We start from the raw sequence: 23302 nt of genomic DNA, 5'->3' as shown, positions 1-23302 counted from the left end.
ATAGCCCACTTCTGCCATATACATACGCTGAGCCATTTTCTTACTAATCTTACTATAAACCTAACACTGGCCCTAATTAAATATTTCTAATTAATTGCCCCCTAACTAATGCTTACACCTAACTAACGCTACCTAATGCCCTACGCCTAACGCTATGTAACACTAATCGACCCTACCTAATGCTAACTATATACTACACAATTTTTTTTATATTTTTTTTAATATAAACGCTAAAACGTCCCTACCACACTAGCCCCATAAACCTAAGGATGATAAATGTTCCCTAACACTAGCCCTAACTAAATATTTCTAACTAATTACTCCACTAACTAACGCCCAACAACTAACACTACTACTGTTATTAATTTGAATTGAATTCACTAGGCAATGGGTAGCCAATGAAGAGAAAGGGATTGACAGAGGTGAAAGGGAGAGTTGATGGTGGATTAGAGGGGTGCCAGAGTGTTACATGGGAGGCAACAGAGAAGGATATTACAGATGTATAAGCGGAAGATGATGAAGGCATGTACTAAGATTTTTGTTGACTCAAAATTGAGACAGAGCAGATTCGAGAAATGTTTTAGGTGGAGGCGCCCTTAGGTAGTAAGGGCTTGGATGCACGGCTTGAAAGATTGCTTGGTGGGAACAGTTTGGGGTAGGTCCTTTTCTGCTCTAGCATGACTGTGCCCCAGTGCACAAAGTAAGGTCCATAAAGGCATCGCTGGGTGAATTTGGTTTTAAAGAACTTGACTGGCCCGCACAGAGCCCTGACCTCAATCTAAACGAAAACCTTTGAGCTGAACTAGAACGGAGATTGCGAGCCAGGCCCTCACATCCAACATAAGTGTCTGGCTTCACAAATGCTCAACTAGATGAATAGGCAAAATTCCCACAGACACACTCAAAAAATCTTGTGGAAGCGCCTTCCCAGAAGAGTGGAAGCTGTTTTAGTTGTAAAGGGGGGACCAACTCCATATCAATGCCTAAGGATTAAGAATGGGAGGTCATAAAAGCTTGTGTAGGTGTCCCAATACATTTTTAGATATAGTGTAGAAAACAACAATTAGTCTAGGGCTACATGCCAACTTTTGATGTGCAACTCCCAGTCACACCAAAAGTCATGCAATAACTTTGATGTGGCTTTGTCATGCATCTTTTTTATCTTTTATTTTTTCATGGCTGTTCTCTCAAGATTTCTTTCTGTGTTAGAAATGTTAAAGTTATCATACATTTTACAGGGCAGCATAGTATGGAGACAGGTCTGCTGAACTATTAGCCAAAACGCCACATTAAAAAAATATTGTGTCATTCGGCTAATAGTAGATATCAAAGAATACAACAGACTCATATTTATAAATCTACTGTGTTCATGGAGGGAGTGCTAGTCCTAGAATGAAAGTGTTCTGCTTTGGACTATTCTTTTTAGTTAAAATGGCAATAAGCTGATGATGTGACGTCCCGGTGCTGGGACCCTCAGTGATTAGCTCTAATCTGTGGGGAACCCAGCAGCAAATGTTCAATTTCTCTGCAACATCACCACAGGGAAAATTTAGCATTACACATTTCCCATTCAAATCAATGGATTGTCTGTGTATAGGACAAATGTGTTGGGTCTCCTCCTGAATGAGAGATGCTCTCCCCTTTAGCTAATAGAGACCAATAGGGGTTGTTTTTTTACAGTATCCACCTCCTCATGAAAAAAAAACTTGAAATTACACCTGCTTTCCAAATGTATTCTTTTTCAAACAAATATTCACCACGAGATCCTGTTGTGTTCCTTTTAAAAGTCAGTTTAGGTCTATTTTGTAAAATAGGAAGTAGCACATTAACAACCTTTACAATGTAACAAAGTCATTTTGAAATCTTTCTAACACACACATTTTCGCTATTAATTTCAGTAAGGGGTACCAGATCACTGTAGCCTTTACTTTTTTTTACCTCACCAATACATTTGTCCTATTTTCTCTTCTAGCCACTGTCTTTGCTTCTTCACTACATCTAATTCCAAATAAAAATGGAGATACAGTATGGGCCCATTGCAGGCTATGTCCTCTGCATTTGGGATCCGAGTAATACATCCATTATTGTATGATGGCTATAAATAGCTTTAAATGGTAGAAGTATTTAAAAATTACTATGTATTTTAACGCCTGGAAAATGTAATTGAACATCGTAACTTCAAAAAAATTGTAGTGTGTAAAGACATTACCACTTCATAATAAGCCATGTAGACAGTATGTTGCTTACAGATTCTTCTGGTATTAGGTACTGGTTTTCAAGTCTTGAATAATTCATTATGAAATATATCAAATTATTTATTGTTTTTAGCCCAAATTGTTATGTCTTTGGGTAGATTTTAATTTTATTTTTCTACTAGTAAAATTATAACCACAATCATGGCTACATCTCATTAAGGATAATTCTGAAGGAGACTGTAAAGGATTTGCCAGACACAGCTTCTGTGTCTACGCCCGTGGGCAATCAGTCTGCACCTGCTCCTATGTCTGTGAGACTGACTCCATCTTCCACCACTCAGGATGGCAGGCTTAGGAGTGGGAGAGCCTATCACAGCCTGGCCAGATGGCGCTAGCTCCTGCCCACTGTCTATTTATACCTGCCTTTCCTGTTCCTCCTTTGCCTGTGATTCTGCTCTGCTTGTTTCCTGGCCTTGCTGCTACTGCTTGTACTACTCATCCTCTGCTTGTTATAGACCTTGGCTTTCTGACCACTCTCCTGCTCAGCGTTTTGTACCTCGTTCACTCCAGATTTGACTCGGCTCGTTCACTACTCTTGTTGCTCACGGTGTCCCCGTGGGCAGCTGCCCAGTTTCCTTAGCTTCTGTGTACCCTTGTCTGTTTGTCTGTCTTGCACTTACTGAGCGTAGGGACCGTCGCCCAGTTGTACCCCGTCACCTAGGACGGGTCGTTGCAAGTAGGCAGGGACTAAGTGGCGGGTAGATTAGGGCTCACCTGTCTGTCTCCCCACCCTGTCATTACAGAGACTTAATATTTTTAAATAGCTTAGAAGTGTAAAGGAAAAATACATTTCCTAATGAATAACTCAGGCCAAGGTCTTCAATATAAATAAACAGAGACCATTACATTTTGACCAACATACCATATAAAGCTTATTACCTAGTGGTAACTAGGATATATTTAGAGCATTACCTTGAGTTAACCATATCCAGTCTTTGTTGGGTCCAAATGGTACACAAAGCCCATCTTTGGTCAGTGATGTGAACAGCATTCACTCCTGATGCCTGATAGTATGTAAGGTGCCTATTCTCCGGTGCTTAGTTGTGGATACACAGCCCAGTTCACACTAGCCACTGGTGTTTACTAGGCTCACTCCACTGCATTCACTAGTGTATAGTGTCCAATGACTGTATGCAGTTCACCTTTCTTAGAGCCTAGATTGTATACCAGCCCAGTGGCCATTAATTGTGTCAAATATGTCTGTCCTGAAAATTGTAATATCCCCCAGGTCTCAAAAAAAGACAAATACAAGTAAAATACCAGTGTGGTTTGCTTCTACATTTAATTTAAGAATAGTAGAATTTTCCAGTCCAGATCTTGTTTTCTATCGCCATATTAGCTAATGTAGGTTTCAGAGATCTGCCTTTTGGCTTTTCGCTGTATACTTTGGAATCAGTTCTTTTATAAGTTGCACATAGTCCGATTTCTCTATGCAAGCTATACATGCTTCTCCCCATCGGTCTAGTATCTTCTTCAGATCTGCTACCTTTATCTTAGCCAGGTCCACAGAATTTAAATCTAGCTCCTTCTCTGCAACATAATAGAAAAGTGTATGAAAACTTACATTAGGATTCACGGCATCTAAGATTTTATATGAAAAATCACCATTCAAATACTTCTAAACCTTAATTAGTTAGTTGGTCTATCGAATATATATATATATATATATATATATATATATATATATATATATATATATATATATATACACACACACTGTATATATAGATATATATATACACACTACCGTTCAAACGTTTGGGGTCACCCAGACAATTTTGTGTTTTCCATGAAAACTCACACTTAGGCAACTGACATTGACAAGTTAGAAATATTGATTTTTATTTGAAATAATAATTTTCTCCTTCAAACTTTGCTTTCGTCAAAGAATGCTCCATTTGCAGCAATTACAGCATTGCAGACCTTTGGCATTCTAGCTGTTAATTTGCTGAGGTAATTGGGAGAAATTTCACCCCATGCTTCCAGAAGCCCCTCCCACATGTTGGATTGGCTTGATGGGCACTTCTTGCGTACCATACGGTCAAGCTGCTCCCACAACAGCTCTATGGGGTTGAGATCTGGTGACTGCGCTGGCCACTCCATTACAGATAGAATACCAGCTGCCTGCTTCTTCCCTAAATAGTTCTTGCATAATTTGGAGGTGTGCTTTGGGTCATTGTCCTGTTGTAGGATGAAATTGGCTCCAATCATGCGCTGTCCACAGGGTATGGCATGGCGTTGCAAAATGGAGTGATAGCCTTCCTTACTCAAAATTCCTTTTACCTTGTACAAATCTCCCACTTTACCAGCACCAAAGCAACCCCAGACCATCACATTACCTCCACCATGCTTGACAGATGGCGTCAGGCACTCTTCCAGCATCTTTTCAGTTGTTCTGCGTCTCACAGATGTTCTTCTGTGTGATCCAAACACCTCAAACTTTGATTCGTCTGTCCATAACACTTTTTTCCAATCTTCCTCTGTCCAATGTCTGTGTGCTTTTGCCCATATTAATCTTTTCCTTTTATTAACCAGTTTCAGATATGGCTTTTTCTTTGCCACTCTGCACTGAAGGCCAGCATCCCGGAGTCGCCTCTTCACTGTAGACGTTGACACTGGCGTTTTGCGGGTACTATTTAATGAAGCTGCCAATTGAGGACCTGTGAGGCATCTATTTCTCAAACTAGAGACTCTAATGTACTTGTCTTGTTGCTCAGTTGTGCAGCGAGGCCTCCCACTTCTCTTTCTACTCTGGATAGAGCCTGTTTGTGCTGTCCTCTGAAGGGAGTAGTACACACTGTTGTAGGAAATCTTCAGTTTCTTGGCAATTTCTCGCATGGAATAGCCTTTATTTCTAAGAACAAGAATAGACTGTCGAGTTTCACATGAAAGCTCTCTTTTTCTAGCCATTTGGAGAGTTTAATCGAACCCACAAATGTAATGCTCCAGATTCTCAACTAGCTCAAAGGAAGGTCAGTTTTATAGCTTCTCTAAACAGCAAAACTGTTTACAGCGGTGCTAACATAATTGCACAAGGGTTTTCAAGTGTTTTCTAATCATCCATTAGCCTTCTAACACAGTTAGCAAACACAATGTACCATTAGAACACTGGAGTGATGGTTGCTGGAAATGGGCCTCTATATATGGGTGTATGTGCAGCATAGGTTCCCACCTTACAGAGGTCGCCTTGTCGTGGCGGGTGGGCTAACACTTTTTCATCAAAATGTGCACTAAGAACCTCCCTATTTGTAGGTAGATTTAGCTTTAGTGCATATCTATTTATATTTAGTGGTTTAGGTGGCATTAGTGTTGCAGGGTGCTGTCGCCATTTTTTATATCTGCTGTATATCTGCAGTCATAGGTGTTCTTGCACCTGCGTATTTTGTATCATTTAGTTGGAATGTGCTGTTCAATTTTTGTTGTGTTTATGGGATTCATAAATGTGGGGTTAGTGACTGCCTCCACTTGTTGTTCTTGCACTCCTCCCATTCTGCCCTGGGTGATTTTAATCAGTTCAATGCTGGATCCTACCATCCCCAGGTATATATGTAGGCTTAGTCCCAGTTCTGGGTGTATGTGCAGCGTAGGTTCCCACGTTACAGAGGTCGCCTTGTCGTGGCAGGTGGGCTAACACTTTTTGATCAAAATGTGCACTAAGAACCTCCCTATTTGTAGGTAGATTTAGCTTTAGTGCATATCTATTTATATTTAGTGGTTTAGGTGGCATTAGTGTTGCAGGGTGCTGTCGCCATTTTTTATATCTGCTGTATATCTGCAGTCATAGGTGTTCTTGCACCTGCGTATTTTGTATCATTTAGTTGGAATGTGCTGTTCAATTTTTGTTGTGTTTATGGGATTCATATATGTGGGGTTAGTGACTGCCTCCACTTGTTGTTCTTGCACTCCTCCCATTCTGCCCTGGGTGATTTTAATCAGTTCAATGCTGGATCCTACCATCCCCAGGTATATATGTAGGCTTAGTCCCAGTTCTGGGTGTATGTGCAGCGTAGGTTCCCACCTTACAGAGGTCGCCTTGTCGTGGCAGGTGGGCTAACACTTTTTGATCAAAATGTGCACTAAGAACCTCCCTATTTGTAGGTAGATTTAGCTTTAGTGCATATCTATTTATATTTAGTGGTTTAGGTGGCATTAGTGTTGCAGGGTGCTGTCGCCATTTTTTATATCTGCTGTATATCTGCAGTCATAGGTGTTCTTGCACCTGCGTATTTTGTATCATTTAGTTGGAATGTGCTGTTCAATTTTTGTTGTGTTTATGGGATTCATATATGTGGGGTTAGTGACTGCCTCCACTTGTTGTTCTTGCACTCCTCCCATTCTGCCCTGGGTGATTTTAATCAGTTCAATGCTGGATCCTACCATCCCCAGGTATATATGTAGGCTTAGTCCCAGTTCTGGGTGTATGTGCAGCGTAGGTTCCCACCTTACAGAGGTCGCCTTGTCGTGGCAGGTGGGCTAACACTTTTTGATCAAAATGTGCACTAAGAACCTCCCTATTTGTAGGTAGATTTAGCTGTAGTGCATATCTATTTATATTTAGTGGTTTAGGTGGCATTAGTGTCGCAGGGTGCTGTCGCCATTTTTTATATCTGCTGTATATCTGCAGTCATAGGTGTTCTTGCACCTGCGTATTTTGTATCATTTAGTTGGAATGTGCTGTTCAATTTTTGTTGTGTTTATGGGATTCATATATGTGGGGTTAGTGACTGCCTCCACTTGTTGTTCTTGCACTCCTCCCATTCTGCCCTGGGTGATTTTAATCAGTTCAATGCTGGATCCTACCATCCCCAGGTATATATGTAGGCTTAGTCCCAGTTCTGGGTGTATGTGCAGCGTAGGTTCCCACCTTACAGAGGTCGCCTTGTCGTGGCAGGTGGGCTAACACTTTTTGATCAAAATGTGCACTAAGAACCTCCCTATTTGTAGGTAGATTTAGCTTTAGTGCATATCTATTTATATTTAGTGGCTTAGGTGGCATTAGTGTTGCAGGGTGCTGTCGCCATTTTTTATATCTGCTATATATATATATATATATATATATATATATATATATATATACACTGTATATATAGATATATATACACACTACCGTTCAAAAGTTTGGGGTCACCCAGACAATTTTGTGTTTTCCATGAAAACTCACACTTAGGCAACTGACATTGACAAGGTTAGAAATATTGATTTTTATTTGAAATAATAATTTTCTCCTTCAAACTTTGCTTTCGTCAAAGAATGCTCCATTTGCAGCAATTACAGCATTGCAGACCTTTGGCATTCTAGCTGTTAATTTGCTGAGGTAATTTGGAGAAATTTCACCCCATGCTTCCAGAAGCCCCTCCCACATGTTGGATTGGCTTGATGGGCACTTCTTGCGTACCATACGGTCAAGCTGCTCCCACAACAGCTCTATGGGGTTGAGATCTGGTGACTGCGCTGGCCACTCCATTACAGATAGAATACCAGCTGCCTGCTTCTTCCCTAAATAGTTCTTGCATAATTTGGAGGTGTGCTTTGGGTCATTGTCCTGTTGTAGGATGAAATTGGCTCCAATCATGCGCTGTCCACAGGGTATGGCATGGCGTTGCAAAATGGAGTGATAGCCTTCCTTACTCAAAATTCCTTTTACCTTGTACAAATCTCCCACTTTACCAGCACCAAAGCAACCCCAGACCATCACATTACCTCCACCATGCTTGACAGATGGCGTCAGGCACTCTTCCAGCATCTTTTCAGTTGTTCTGCGTCTCACAAATGTTCTTCTGTGTGATCCAAACACCTCAAACTTTGATTCGTCTGTCCATAACACTTTTTTCCAATCTTCCTCTGTCCAATGTCTGTGTGCTTTTGCCCATATTAATCTTTTCCTTTTATTAACCAGTTTCAGATATGGCTTTTTCTTTGCCACTATGCACTGAAGGCCAGCATCCCGGAGTCGCTTCTTCACTGTAGACGTTGACACTGGCGTTTTGCGGGTACTATTTAATGAAGCTGCCAATTGAGGACCTGTGAGGCATCTATTTCTCAAACTAGAGACTCTAATGTACTTGTCTTGTTGCTCAATTGTGCAGTGAGGCCTCCCACTTCTCTTTCTACTCTGGTTAAAGCCTGTGTGTGCTGTCCTCTGAAGGGAGTAGTACACACTGTTGTAGGAAATCTTCAGTTTCTTGGCAATTTCTCGCATGGAATAGCCTTTATTTCTAAGAACAAGAATAGACTGTCGAGTTTCACATGAAAGCTCTCTTTTTCTAGCCATTTGGAGAGTTTAATCGAACCCACAAATGTAATGCTCCAGATTCTCAACTAGCTCAAAGGAAGGTCAGTTTTATAGCTTCTCTAAACAGCAAAACTGTTTACAGCGGTGCTAACATAATTGCACAAGGGTTTTCAAGTGTTTTCTAATCATCCATTAGCCTTCTAACACAATGTACCATTAGAACACTGGAGTGATGGTTGCTGGAAATGGGCCTCTATACACCTATGTAGATATTGCATTAAAAACCAGACGTTTGCAGCTAGAATAGTCATTTACCACATTAACAATGTATAGAGTGTATTTCTGATTAATTTAATGTTTTCTTCATTGAAAAAAACTGTGCTTTTCTTTCAAATATAAGGAAATTTCTAAGTGACTCTAAACTTTTGAACGGTAGTGTGTATATATATATATATATATATATATCAGTATAACGGAGTATGAGTACACATATATCACTGTGATATGCAGAGACATGCAAAGCATCAACAATGAAGTCTGTACTCAACTATATTAGCTTTATATTTTTTTAAATTGCAAGCCCACAAATCAAGCACATAGGTTGCTTCTGCTATGTGTTTAGCTACACTCTTAAATGCGTTCCATATGTTAAGTATAAAATTGGTATAGAAATATTGCAGTACTGCTAAAGTGATGCTATTTAATAATATGTCTGGCATGCAATCCGATTCCAGCTTTCATGTTTATAGAGCAGGTTAGAATATTAAAGAGGACCACCCCATTAGATATGTGGCTCCCACTCTGGTAGACCAGGTCCATCTTCATATTACATGGTTGCTGATTGCTGAGGTTTCCGAGCTGAACGCCAGGACAGCTGTTGTTACAGCACTGGTCTTCATTAGACAATTCCTTTAAAGTAATCTGCTTAGTGCTATGGGCAACTGCACGCTTTTTGTCTATGCTAGTTTTTAGGCTTGATGTTGCTCCTGTTAGCCTCACAATGTACAAGGTCACCACCACAGTGGTAAAAAAAAACATTTAAATCTCATTTACTCACCTAAAATTCCCTACTGCTGTTCTGGGACTTTTGACCATCATCAACAGGAAAGTACGGGAGGGTAAGTGGTCATGGTATTTGTCCTACCATCACTTATATAGTAAAGAAGGTGACTGCTCTGATCTGGCCTCCCAACTTTTGCATCCCCATTCGCTTTACACTTTTAAGCCCTGCTGGATTCACCAAAACATCCAGGGAACACCCACGTCTATATAAGCTCCACCACCTTGAAATGCTGCCTCCAGAACTTATTGTGGAGCTGCCTAGATAACTCTGCAGAGATTATTCATTAGAAAGTTAGGCCAGATTCACGCACAGCGTAAATATTACAAATCCGCAGCAAATGCTGTGATGAAATCTGCATGTGGTACATGTAGATTTTCTTGCACATATAGCCGTGGATTTCACTCATTGCATTGCAATTAAAGAAATTTGTGCTGAAAATCCGAGGCATTTCCGCAACAGATAGGGCATGCTGCGGATATAAAAATCTGCAGTATGTCTAGAATCCACTGCTGATTTTTTTACGCTGTAAATGAATGGGGTTTTTTAAAACCCCATTCACGTACATTGTACTGTACTTTGCTGCGGAATTTAAGTGGGAATTCCGCAACCGAAATTCCACAACACATACGCAATGTTTGAATCCAGCTTTAGGGTATGTATGGAATATATTTTGAGTTGTAGAAATTTCTGAGAAAAATCCGCTACATCTGAACCCAGATTTTATTTTTGCAGCAGGTGTATGGATATCTGCAAACCCCATTTAGATGAATGGGACAGTGGCAAAACTGTCTGCAATAAATCTACCGCTATGTGAACATACCCTAAAGGTAAGGCCAGAAAGGTGGCTATATTCCGCCTTGGATTTCACTGTAAGGGGGGATTCACACGAACGTGTATTGGCTCCGTGCGGGCCGCGTGGTTTTCACGCGCCACGCACAGACCAATACAAGTCTATGGGGCAGTACAGACAGTCCGTGCTTTTTGCGCAGCATTTGTCAGCTGCGCAAAAAGCGCGACATGCTCAATATCTCCGCGTATTTCGCGCATCACGCACCCATTGAAGTCAATGGGTGCGTGAAAACCACGCAGGTCGCACGGAAGCACTTCCGTGCGAACCGACTGAAACAGCGCACCAGCTGTCAAAAGGATGAATGTAAACAGAAAAGCACCACGTGCTTTTATGTTTCCAAACATCCAAATGGAGTGTCTTTGAGATGAGCGAACCCGGACAACCGAACCGAACTTCACGGGGTTCGGCCGAACTCGTTTTGGCCGAACCCGGCAAAAAAAATTCTGGTACGCGACGTCAGGAGAAAGTCACTGTCCAGGGTGCTGAAAGAGTTAAACTGTTTCAGCACCATGGACAGTGACTTCCGATCCCAATATACATGAACCTGTAAAAAAAAACGAAGTTCTGACTTACCGATAACTCCCGGCTTCTTCCTCCAGTCTGACCTCCCGGGATGACAATTCAGTCCAAGTGACAGCTCCAGCCAATCACAGGCCAAGCACAGGCTGCAGCGGTCACATGGACTGCCGCGTCATCCAGGGAGGTGGGGCCCGATGTCAAGAGAGGCGCGTCACCAAGGACGCGTCACCAAGGCAACGGCCAGGAGGGAAGTTCTCGGTAAGTACGAACTTTTTCTTTTTTTTTAACAGGTTTCTCGATATTGTGTTTGCCATTCACTGTCGAGGGTGCTGAAAGAGTTACTGCCGATCAGTTAGCTCTTTCAGCACCTTGGACAGTGACGGGCGTCGACTAGCCTCATCTCTATGATGGCGGCTGCGCGAAAATCACGCAGCCGCGCATCATACACGGATGACACACGCAGCTGTCAAGTGGTTTTTGCGCGCGCAAAACGCCGCGTTGTTTGCACGCGCAAAGACGCAACGTTCGTCTGAATCTGCCCTAATTCTGCAACGAATCCACAGCAAAATCCAAATTTTTTAAGCCCTCTGCACACGTAATACAAAGCAGATTTGTTGCAGATTTTCCATCCTGAATTGTGGGCGGAAAATCCGCAGTGGAAGACTGTTGCACGCAAGTGGATGACATTTACAAAAAATCTCATTCACATGTTGCTGAATATTTTCTGAAAAGAAATTATGCTGGAGGTTTTCTAATCTGCAGAATGCTCATTCTGTTTTGGATGTTTGCTGCGTATTTTACCCTTTTCAATGTAGAAGGAGTGAAATCCACAGCAAAATTAGCACATAATACAAGAGTATTTTGCTGAAGAAATGCTGTGGAAAATCTGCATCAAATCCGATACATGTGTGAGTACACTTTCAATGCAAATAACGGCAACTGGACCAGAGGATGTTAATTAATGTTGGTCCTGGACACCCTTGTGGTGCAGGAGCACTGTGATCGCCGGATTCCAGTAGCACAACAGTGTCCAGGTCTGACAGTAGCTAACATGCTCTGGCCTGGATGCTGTCATCAGGACCTGAACCAATCATGTCCCGATGAGGGCACACGGATAAGAGACTGTTAATAAATAAAATAAAATGTAAAAACATAAATAAATAAAAATTAATACAATAAGAACAAAATAATAAAACAATTAAAAACTTTACAAAAAATGAAATAAGCCCTGCTCTTTGAAAAAGCATATTTCTCTACAAACCCACATGCACAAAATTAGATATCCTGCGTGACAAACGCATTTTGCATGAGAATCAGATGTTCAGGCATTCAAACGTCACGCTCCTGTCATGCAGAATATAAGTTACTCTAAATATATAATTTCCCCCAGCCATCAATTTTTGCCTGTTCTACCTATCTGCTTTTTGCCCCTTTATAAAAAATAAAAAAATCTGAATCTGGTTGATTTAAGGGAAAAAAAATTGGGAGTGAAATTTTGTTCTGGGTATCAAAACCCAAAACAACCTTTGGTCCTGAAAGTGATAAAAAAAACATTCCAGTCCCAAAAAAAAAAATCCCAAACATGTTAATCCAATTCTAAGCGCCACAGGGACCCCAAGTATTAAAAATGTAAATTCTTAGTTATCACCATAGAAAAAAGTACAGCCGGACCTCAGTGTAATATAGACAACTCCAATGTGTGCTTACCTGTTCCAAAAAATTTAGTTTTCTTCACATGCAGCCGCCGAGTCAGGGTCTGCCCATGTATACACGCGTCTCGTAGGCACTGATGTAGCACCCACGTCTCCAAGGCTTTTTAAAGTTCTGCTTATCCGATGATCAGCCAATCAACAAAAATCCATCCACAGCTATTTGATTGGTTGATTTCTACATCCAGGTCATTTGAGCGCGCCAAGGACAAGCACTACAGTTCTGGGTTCTAAGCGTTTAAGGTAAAAATCGGCACCTCGTACCTCACACCTCCCTGATCAACTGGCTACATGAATAAATGTAGCAGAAGAGGAAGTGTTGGGCTGCTACACTACACCTCCACGGTATGGGCACCCCCCCCCCCCCCACTATATTCAGTTATTCCTACTTCACCCCCCATTAGAATTATAGTTTACAGTGAGAAGAAGCTTTATGATGCAATCTTCTCCCCCACCACAGCAGATATGAAATATTGTCGTGAGCCCTGCTGGGACAGCACCTTCATGAATTCTGGATTCTCAGGTAAAATGCTGGTTGGAATCCAATGCGTCCTCTTTGACATACAAACTATTCCACATTTTAAATGACATTTGAACAGATTACTGCGGTTGTCCATAGTGACTCTTTAAATCTATATTTATAAAGTAATAATACACTCTATACAGTGGCTCACATGGTACATACCATATTTCAGTTCACAAATCTGAAGATCGATCTTTTTTAGCTTGTCACAGATTTTGTATGTCGGAACGTGTGCACTCATAGGACGAGTAACCTCACTCACAATTTTTGTAGCTGAGTCACTTGTGGCCCCTAAATAATAACACTTACAAAACAGAGTGTTTATATTAAAAATATGAGTATTTACATAATCAAAATTCTAAACATATATATGAAATAATATGTTAACATAAATGTTTTAAAGAGCCAATAAACTCCTTACCAAGCGGAATATTCTGCCCACAAGGATGGGGATGAACAATCTTCAATACGATCATACATCCCCATGCATTGCATCATGTCTGCAGCATGATGTGCTGCCAACTAGCAACCATTTTTTTTACCAATGAAAGATCCGATCTGCAGATGAACAAGCGTTTGCATGTTCATCAACCGATAGTTGCCCTATTTTTGCAGGGCAATGATCGGGAATGAGCGTTCGTGGTTAGTGTATATCGGCACTATATGATTATAGTTATAATATTATGGCAGTATTACACACCATTTCACTCCTTTCAGAAAAATCTCAGGGAGGCCCCATATGTTTACCCAGAATTTGATCCAGCTCTGAAGATAAGGTAAGAAAGACTTTATTGATCCCAAGAGGAAATTAAAAATGCTTTATAAAAACCAACAACACATAAACATAATAATTTAACAAATACTTAAAAAGACATAAAAATACACAATAAAATACTACAGATAACTCAGTTCTTAACCGTATTAAAGAGGCTCTGTCACCAAATTATAAGTGCCCTATCTCCTACATAAGAAGATTGGCGCTATAATGTAGGTGACAGTAATGCTTTTTATTTAGAAAAACGATCTATTTTAAACCACTTTCTTAGCGATTTGTAGCTTTATGCTAATGAGTTTCTTAATGCCCAAGTGGGCGTGTTTTTACTTTCGACCAAGTGGGCGTTGTACAGAGTGTATGACGCTAACCAATCAGTGACCAGTCAGCGTCATACACTCCTCTCCATTCATTTACACAGCAGCATCGCGTTCTTACTAGAACACGATGTGCAGCCACATATACACACACATTAACGTTAATCAAGTGTCCTGATAATGTATATACATGACCTCCAGCCTGGACGTCATGTGTAGTCAGAATCCTGACACTTCTGAATCTTTTCTGTGAGATTCCAGCAAGCCACGCGTAATCTTGCGAGATTATGAGGTAAACGAGATATCGTTTCCGTTGCTGGAAATCTCTCAGAAAAGATTCAGAAGTGTCAGGATTCTGAATACACATGACGTCCAGGCTGGAGGTCATGTATATTCATTATCAGGACACTTGATTAACGTTAATGTCTGTGTATGTGGCTGCACATCGCGTTCTAGTAAGAACGCGATGCTGCTGTGTAAATGAATGGAGAGGAGTGCATGATGCTGATTGGTCAGCGTCATACACTCCTCTGTACAACGCCCACTTGGTCGAAAGTAAAAACACGCCCACTTGGGCATTAAGAAACTCATTAGCATAAACCAAAATAGCTAATAAAGTGGTAAAAATAGATCGTTTTTTAAATAAAAAGCATTACTGTCACCTACATTATAGCGCCGATCTCCTTATATAGGAGATAGGGCACTTATAATGTGGTGACAGAGCCTCTTTAAATAACGAGATAGCGATTGGCAAAAAAGACCTTTTATATCTATCCTTAGAGCACTTAACCTGGATGAAGCGCTTGCTAAACGAACTACGTTGCAAATTTACTAAATTGAAAAAAGCCAATGTTGAGGACACGCAACAATCCGGTTTAATTTTTTTCAACATTCTTTTATCCGCCACTGCTCTCACAGGAACAAGCACACAGCCAACAACACTACTTGCCTTCTGAATTAATTTAATTTAACTTGTTAACGTCCATTGCCCTGGCATTACCGTTCCAATACACGACAGCAAATAGAATAGAACTCCTGACAACAGATTCATAGAACATCTGTAACATCGTTGTACAGACATTAAAAGACCTTAGTTGTTGCAAAAAGTAAAGACGACTTGAACCCTTTTTATACAACATATCACAACTTAAATCTATTCTATTGTCAAGGTATACTTCCAAGTATATATATTTGTCAACAAGTGACACATCCTGCCCACTAACAGTCAGAGGATCAATTTCCTGCCTCCTCTTACTAAAGTCAATCTCTCGCATTTTACCAATGTTTAATACTAAATAGTTCTCCTTAGACCAGCTACAGAACCTGTCCACTAACTCCCTATACTCAAGAGCATCCCTATTAGCAATACACTCCACCACCGCGGAATCATCTGAGTACTTTTGCAAGTGACAAATAGTAGAGATATACTGAAAGTAAGTGGTGTATATCGCAAAGAGGAATGGTGCCAAAACCGTACCCTGAGTAGCATCTACTTTGCTTTGCACCGACCCCGACATACACGAACCTAGCTGGACGCACTGTGGTCTGGAAGACAAGTAATCAAACACCCAGTTCACCATCCGGCAATCGAACCTCCACCTCATGAGCTTACCTCTCAACAAGCCTGGTTGGATCGTGTTAAAAACACTGGAAAAGTCACAGAAGGTAATCCTAACAGAATTTTCCTGCCCCTCCAAATATGAAAGGGGTGATGTGAGAATTTTGCCTCAAGCAGTGCCCTTCCCAGATTACAAAAAGACAGCATTTTGGTAGACATGATGTCTATCCCATTACTAAGCCCTGAGCTGAGCAGCAAAATCAATCAGTAATAGCGCACTGCTATCATAGCTGGATGCAAAAACCATTGCTAGGCTTCTCAAACGCAATTTCCTGACATAGTTAGGTCCAGAATAATTTAGACAGTGACATATGTTTTGGCATTTTAGTTGTTTACCAAAACATATTGAATATACAGTTATATAATCAATATGGGCTTAAAATGCAGACTCAGCTTTAATTTTAGGGTATTCACATCCTAGTTTGAGGAAGGGTTTAGGAATTACAGCTCTTTAATATGTAGCTGCCTCTTTTTCAAGGGACCAAAGGTAATTGGTCAATTATCTCAAAAGCTATTTAATGGGCTGCATGGGCTATTCCCTCATTAATCCATCATCAATTAAGCAGGTAAAATGTTTGGAGTTGAATCCAGGTGTGGCATTTGCATTTGGAAGCTGATGCTGTGAACCCACAACATGAGGTCAAAGGAGCTCTCAATGCAAGTGAAACGGACCATCGTTATGCTGAAAAAAAAATGCAGAAATCCATCAGAGTGGCCAAATCAACAGTTTGGTACATTTGAAAAAAAAAAAAAAAGAGCACACTGGTGATCTCGTGAACCCCAAAAGGACTGGACGTCCACAGAAGACAACAGTGGTGGATGATCGCAGAATCCTTTCCATTGTGAAGAAAAACCCCTTCACAACATCTACCCAAGTGAAGAACACTCTTCTGGAGTAGGTGTATCAGTATCTAAGTCTACCATAAAGAGAAGATTTCATAAGAGCAAATACAGAGGGTTCACCACAAGGTGCCAACCATTAATCAGCCTCAAAAACAGAAAGGCCACATTAGACTTTGCCAAACAACATCTAAAGAAGCCACCCAGTTCTGGAACAGCATTCTTTGGACAGATGAAACTAAGATCAACCTGTACCAGAATGATGGGAGGAAGAAAGTATGAAGAAGGCTTGAAACGGCTCACGATCCCAAGAACACCACATCCTCTGTAAAACATGGTGGAGGCATTGTGATGGCATGGGCATGCATGGCTGCTAATGGCACTGGGTCACTAGTGTTTATTGATGATGTGACTGAAGACAGAATCAGCCGGATGAATTCTGAAGTTTTCAGGGATATACTTTCTGTTGAGATTCAACCAAATGCAGCAAGGTTGATTGGACATCGCTTCACAGTACAGATGGACAATGACCCAAAACATACTGCGAAAGCAACCCAGGAGCTTTTTAAGGCAAAGAAGTGGAATATTCTTAAATGGCCAAGTTAACCATGACATTGCGCTCCATGACATCGGGCGCGTTCATGAGCTGTGATAACTGCGGTTTCCGACAGCAGACTATCACAGCTCAGTGTGCAGGGACCGATCGCGGTGGTCCCCGCCGATTAACCCCTCAGAAGCCGCGTTCAATAGCGATCGCGGCTTCTTAGGGGTTAAACCGCCATCGACAGCCCGCTACATGATAGTGGGTGGCGATGGCTACTATGGCAACCAGAGTCCTAACAATGGACTCCGGCTATGCCATCTACGGAAGCCTAGTGGGTCCTGACAGAGTCCTGACTATGCTTGCTGTCAGCGAATAGCTGACAGCTCTAATTCACTGTACTACGCATGTAGTGCAGTGTATTAGAATAGCGATCAGGGCCTCCTGCCCTCAAGTTCCCTAGTGGGACAAAAAAAAGTAAAAAAGTAAAAAAAAAGTTGTGTAAAAATAAGAAAATAAAAGTTTTTAAAAGTAATAAAAGTAAAAATCCACCTTCTTCCCTTATGAGTCCTTTATTATTAAAATAAATAAATAAACAAACTATACATAATTGGTATCGCTGCGTCCATAACGGCCTGAACTACAAAATATTTTGTTATTTATCCTGCATGGTGAACACCATTAAAGAAAATAATAATAAACCATACCACTTCACCTCCCAAAATATGGAATAAAGAGTGATCAAAAAGTCGCATGTACCTCAAAATGGTTCTGATCGAAGCTACAATTTGTTACGCAAAGTCATCACAATGCGTTCTTGATGGAAAAATAAAAAAAGTTATGGCTCTTAGAATATGGCAACTCCAAAAGTAAATGATTTTTTATAAAAAGTATTTTATTGTGCAAACACCGTAAGACATAAAAAAAAAACCCCCTATAAACATATGGTATCGCAGTAATCGCATCGCCATGCAGAATAAAGTGAATATGTCATTTATAATGCACGGTCAACGCTGTAAAAAACAAGGGATAAAAAACGATAAGTAGAATAAAAACTGATCAAAAAGTCGCATGCACCCCATGAAAACTATAATGAATTCCTCAAGGGGTCTAGTTTCGAAAATGGGGTCAATTTTAAGGGTCTTCCTCTGTACTGGTACCCCAGAAACCAATCCAGCAAAATCTACATGCCAAATAGCGCTCCTGCCTTTCTGAGCTATGCCATTTGTCCAACCAGCAGTTTATGACCACATATGGGGTATTGCCGTTATCGGGAGAAATTGCTTTACAAATGTTGGGGTGCTTTTATCTGAAACATTTTATTTTCAATTGCACAGTCTAATTCCACAAAATGCAGCAAAAAACCTGTGGGTTCTAAATGCCCACTATACCCCTCGATAAGTTCCTTGAGGGGGTGCAGTTTGCCAAATAGGGTCACTTTTGGGGGCTTTCCACTGTTTTGGCACCACACAACCTCTTCAAACCGGACATGGTGCCTAATAAAAAGGAGGCCTCAAATTTCCCTAGGTACTCCTTTGCTTCTGAGGCCGGTGCTTCAGTCCATTACCACACTAGGGCCATATGTGAGATATTTCTAAAAACTGCAGAATCTGGGCAATAAATATTGAGTTGCGTTTTTCTGGTAAAACCTTCTGTTTTACAGAAAAAAATGGAATAAAAATAATTTTCTGACAAAAAATTAAATTTGTAAATTTCACCTCTACTTTGCTTTAAATTCCTGTGAAACACCTAAGGGGTTGATAAACTTTACTTTATAAATGCTGTTTTGAATACTTTGAGGGGTCTAGTTTCTAAAATGGGGTATTTTATGGGGGTTTCCAATATATAGGCCCCTCAATACCACTTCAGAACTGAACTGGTACCTAAACAAAGAGGCTTTTAAAATTTTATTCAAAATATGAGAAATTGCTGCTTATGTTCTAAGCCTTGTAACGTCCTAGAAAAATAAAAGAATGTCATATGGACATAGACATATGGGAAATGTGAACTAGTCACATTTTTTGGGTGGTATAACCCTCTGTGTTATAAGCAGATGCATTTGAATTCAGAAAAATGCGATTATTATTTATTTTTTTATTTTTTTTTAAATCTCAAAATTTTGCAATTTTTCACAAATAGACACTGAATATATAGATCAAATTTTACCACTAACATAAAGCCCAATGTCTCACGAGAAAACAATCTTAGAATCGCTTGGATAGGTGTGAGAATTCTGAAGTTATTACCACATAAAGTGAAATATGTCAGATTAAGGCCTTAAGGCTCGAACTAGGCTGCATCCTTAAGGGGTTAATCACCAGATCTCAACCCGATCGTGCATGCATTTCACTTCCTTAAGACAACTTAATGCAGAAAGACCCACAAACAAGCAACACAAAGGAGGAAACCCAGCGTTTGGCGATGTCCATGGGTTCCAGACTTCAGGCAGTCATTACCTACAAAGGATTCTCTACAAAGTATTGGAAAAAAAGATTTTATTTATGGTAATGTTAATTTGTCAAATTACTTTTGAGCCTCTGAAATGAAGAGGCTGTGTAGAATAATGGTTGCAATTCCTAAACGTTTCACAGGATATTTTTGTTCAACCCCTTGAATTAAACCTGAAAGTCTACACTTCAATTGCATCTCAGTTGTTTCATTTCAAATCCAATGTGGTGGCAGCAGAGCCCAAATCATGAAGATTGTGTCACTGTCCAAATAATTCTGGACCTAACTGTACATCTCATGTACAGCGTTACGCCTATCCCTTTTACATTTTTTTGGGGAGCTATCATTTCACTTTCCATCCTAGGAAGCAGATAGAATCATCCTTGCCAAGTATTCAAGAGGAAGTTCACCTTTGCACAACCTGTTATTAAATTTAAAAACCAAAAATGTTTGGTTGATTTTGGGATTTTCCCTGCTAGAAGCGCCACCTTAAATACCTTCCACCAAAACGAATACACTGTGTAGAGCAGGGCATGATGGAGCGGTGCATGACTTCTATCTCTGGTGTACCTTGAATCTCTAAATTGTGCATCAACCCCCCGGCCCTGCACTAGGCATAAAGATAAACAATCATCTAACCCATTAGTTCAATGCTCGAATACTTCATAAAGGCCCTTTTACACTGGTCAATTATCGGTCAGACAAGAGAACATAGAACACTCGTTGCCGAGTGGCTGAGCTAACTCCATACACAGTGGGTGACGGATGTGTTACGCAGCCGACAACTCACTGCAATGGGTGGAATCAAAGATCACTTTGAGCTCTCGTTGATCGGCGCTCATTGCACCTGCCAAAATTGACCAGTGTAATAGGGCCTTTATACTTTAAAATAAGACAAATGATAAGATATGGCAAGTGATAAGTTGTAAGGTTCTGTTAATAAGAAGCGGAAGTTCAAGTAAAACAGCATGGAGGCTTATATTGATAAAGACTGTTCTGTGTAGAACTAAATACGATAAGCACAGCACTAGAAATAGAAACCAGACACTTTACAATGTGCCAATAAAAACAGTAAGCTATAAATGAAACATAATAAAAATACAAGTCTAATTTTGTACTTATTTAAAAAATAGGTTTATCTTTATAGAAATGTATGGAAACGTTCTGAATAATGCAATTATTTTTTTCGTAAGCAAATATTTTTTGGGGTATTATGTCATTTTATTTAGATTATATAACTTATTTTTTTCAAATTTTACATAAAATATAAGGCAAAAGTACACAAGGTGAACGTGTAAACCAATTTCAACAAAAGCCAGTGGGTAACTGTCTATTATAATATGTGCTTTAACCCATTATCAGCGCTGTGTACTCTCTGAGGTAAAAGGTAGGAGCGCTCTAAGTAAATAATTTTTATTATGTTTATAGAGCAAATATATAATTAGCAGCTTTGGAAACATGGACTTCGTCTGAATATAGTATAAAACAAACACAGGAATTTAACTTTTATAAACAAATTTGTTCTTTTAATAACAATTAACACTTTTCATACACCTGAAAAGTTATGAAAATGTTTAGTTCTAGAATTCAGAAGGGAAGAAAATTATAAAATAATTTACCATTAGAAGCAATGGCATCTAGCTAGCACATGCTTTCACTTTCTGATCAGTGGGGGTCTGACTGCCAGGAGCCCTACCAAACAAACTCTAACAATAAGGGCACATTCAGACGTGGCAGAATTGCTGTTGAATTCTGCTGCGGACTAGCCGCAGTGGAACTCTGCAGCAGCAGTTTTTTTAGATTTGTTTCTATACATTTTTAGGAAACTTAGTTCAGACGTTGCAGAAAATAACTCTGCAGCATGCTCATTACATTGCGGAGAAGAAGCGGAATTTCACTGCAGATTTCAGCCTTTGCAATGCAAAAACTGAAATCAGTGGCAAGTCCGCTGTGATATCTGCAACGTCTGAATTACCTGTCAAATATGCAAATGTTGCTGCAGATTCGTTGCGTAATTGCCCCGAATCTGCACCAACATTTGCAGCGGAAAAATTCTGCCACATCTGAATGTGTCCTAAAGGAGTTGAACCGCTTTTTAAGTGCTGTAACTCTTAAACAGTTTTTCCAAGCATAATGTCACTCCCAGCCATCCACTGTGTAGGAAACGGCAACTTAGTCCCATTCACTTGCCCCTTCGTACAAGTGACTGCCTGAGGTGTCAAGGTTGGACCACAACTGATCATGAAGTGATAACATACTCTACTGTTATTCCATAATTTCTTATGATGGGAATAGCACTTTAATGCATATTAACCCCTTTAAGACAGTATTGGGCAAAGGTACTTTTTTGGCAATAATTATAACCTTGAGTCTGTGTGGGTAGGTCCATATAAGCTATTCTACAATTTTTTTTCCCAGTTCTCTTTCGAAAACTTTTCAAACTCTGTGATGCTACATGGCTACCATCAGTGAACAACATGTTCTAGGGAATCTGTCCAGGATTCTGTCCTTCTTCCAAAGAGTGCCACACCTGTCCACAGTTTTTGTGTGGTATTGTATCTCAGTCCCGTTCACTTCAGTGAGGATGAGCTGTGATAGCAGACACAACCCATGGACAGGTGTGTTACTGTTTCTGGAAAAAAAGCAGTCATGATTTTCTAATCCTGGACAACCCGTTTAAATAGACCACTATCAAAAATAATACAAAGAAAATCTAGTTCAGTTGCCGAAGAAACCATTCAGGTTCTTGCTTTTACTTTCCAAAGGTTATCGAAAATATGAGAGCTGTATTCTGATTGGTTGCTATGAGAAGTGGCAACATTTTTATACACTAGTTTAGATAAATCTCCCCAGTAAGAGAAAGAAATCCAAATAAATGAGAAAAGAAAACAGGACACACTACAAGACAGTCAACAGGGAAAAAAGAAAAATAATTGCACAATTAATTATGTTCTAAAATATTGCCACATGGCTATTACGATTAGCAGCATGACTGCTGCTAATCAATAATTTCTGTTATCTCTGTGTTTGAGCTTATATACACTTCAAGCCTGAATTACTCAGGTGCTGGTTATATTGTTTCTGGCATGTGCTAAACTCTTTCTAGATTCTAGTTAGTGACTTTGTTCTTGTCTATGTGTTTGTTTGTACTGTGGGACCTGTTGTTCCTCTGAGAAATCTAGTTTTTGTATAGTGGTTTTATGTTTATCCTGGGATCGGAAGTTCCACTGTTTGTCTGCTTTTACTGTGCATTTGGTCTGCTACCAAGCTGTTGTCTTGCCCTACTGTGGGATAGTATCCAGATAAGGTCAGTGAGTGCTGTTAATTCTTGTCCACTGTCTATTCATCTGCTAAATTCTTACATGCTATTCATCTGCCATCCACTCCATTTATGCATCGTCTACATCTTCTACTACCTTCTACTCATCCACTGATGAATTATTTGTGCCGTTTGTTATCTGTTAGTAATGATTCGTGCTTCACCCATGTGATAGCAATTGTCTAGTATTGCGGTCTTAAGCACCACCAGCGGCGTAACAATGCCTTATAAATATATGAAATGGATGGTTTCTAGAATTTGAAAGCTCTATTACATTCAGTGCAACATATAATCCA

The 23302-nt window shown here is 40.1% G+C and overlaps 1 protein-coding gene across 1 annotated transcript in view; it reads right to left on the bottom strand.

Moving 5' to 3' along the window:
• Positions 1 to 3518: 3518 nt before the first annotated feature.
• Positions 3519 to 23302, bottom strand: part of CDNF (cerebral dopamine neurotrophic factor) — a 60947-nt gene continuing 41163 nt past the window's right edge. Inside the window, exons 3-4 of the mRNA XM_075855076.1 lie at positions 13314 to 13455; positions 3519 to 3785 (exon numbers count right to left, since the gene is read on the bottom strand). Coding sequence (XP_075711191.1) covers positions 3607 to 3785; positions 13314 to 13455 — 321 coding nt within the window. The 3' untranslated portion in view covers positions 3519 to 3606. The remainder of the gene's footprint in view (positions 3786 to 13313; positions 13456 to 23302) is intronic.

This window comes from Rhinoderma darwinii, chromosome 3, assembly GCF_050947455.1.
Source record: "Rhinoderma darwinii isolate aRhiDar2 chromosome 3, aRhiDar2.hap1, whole genome shotgun sequence".
Classification (NCBI taxonomy): Eukaryota; Metazoa; Chordata; class Amphibia; order Anura; family Rhinodermatidae; genus Rhinoderma; species Rhinoderma darwinii.
The sequence above is the reverse complement of the archived record's forward strand: the minus strand, read 5'-3'. Positions and strand labels throughout refer to the sequence as shown.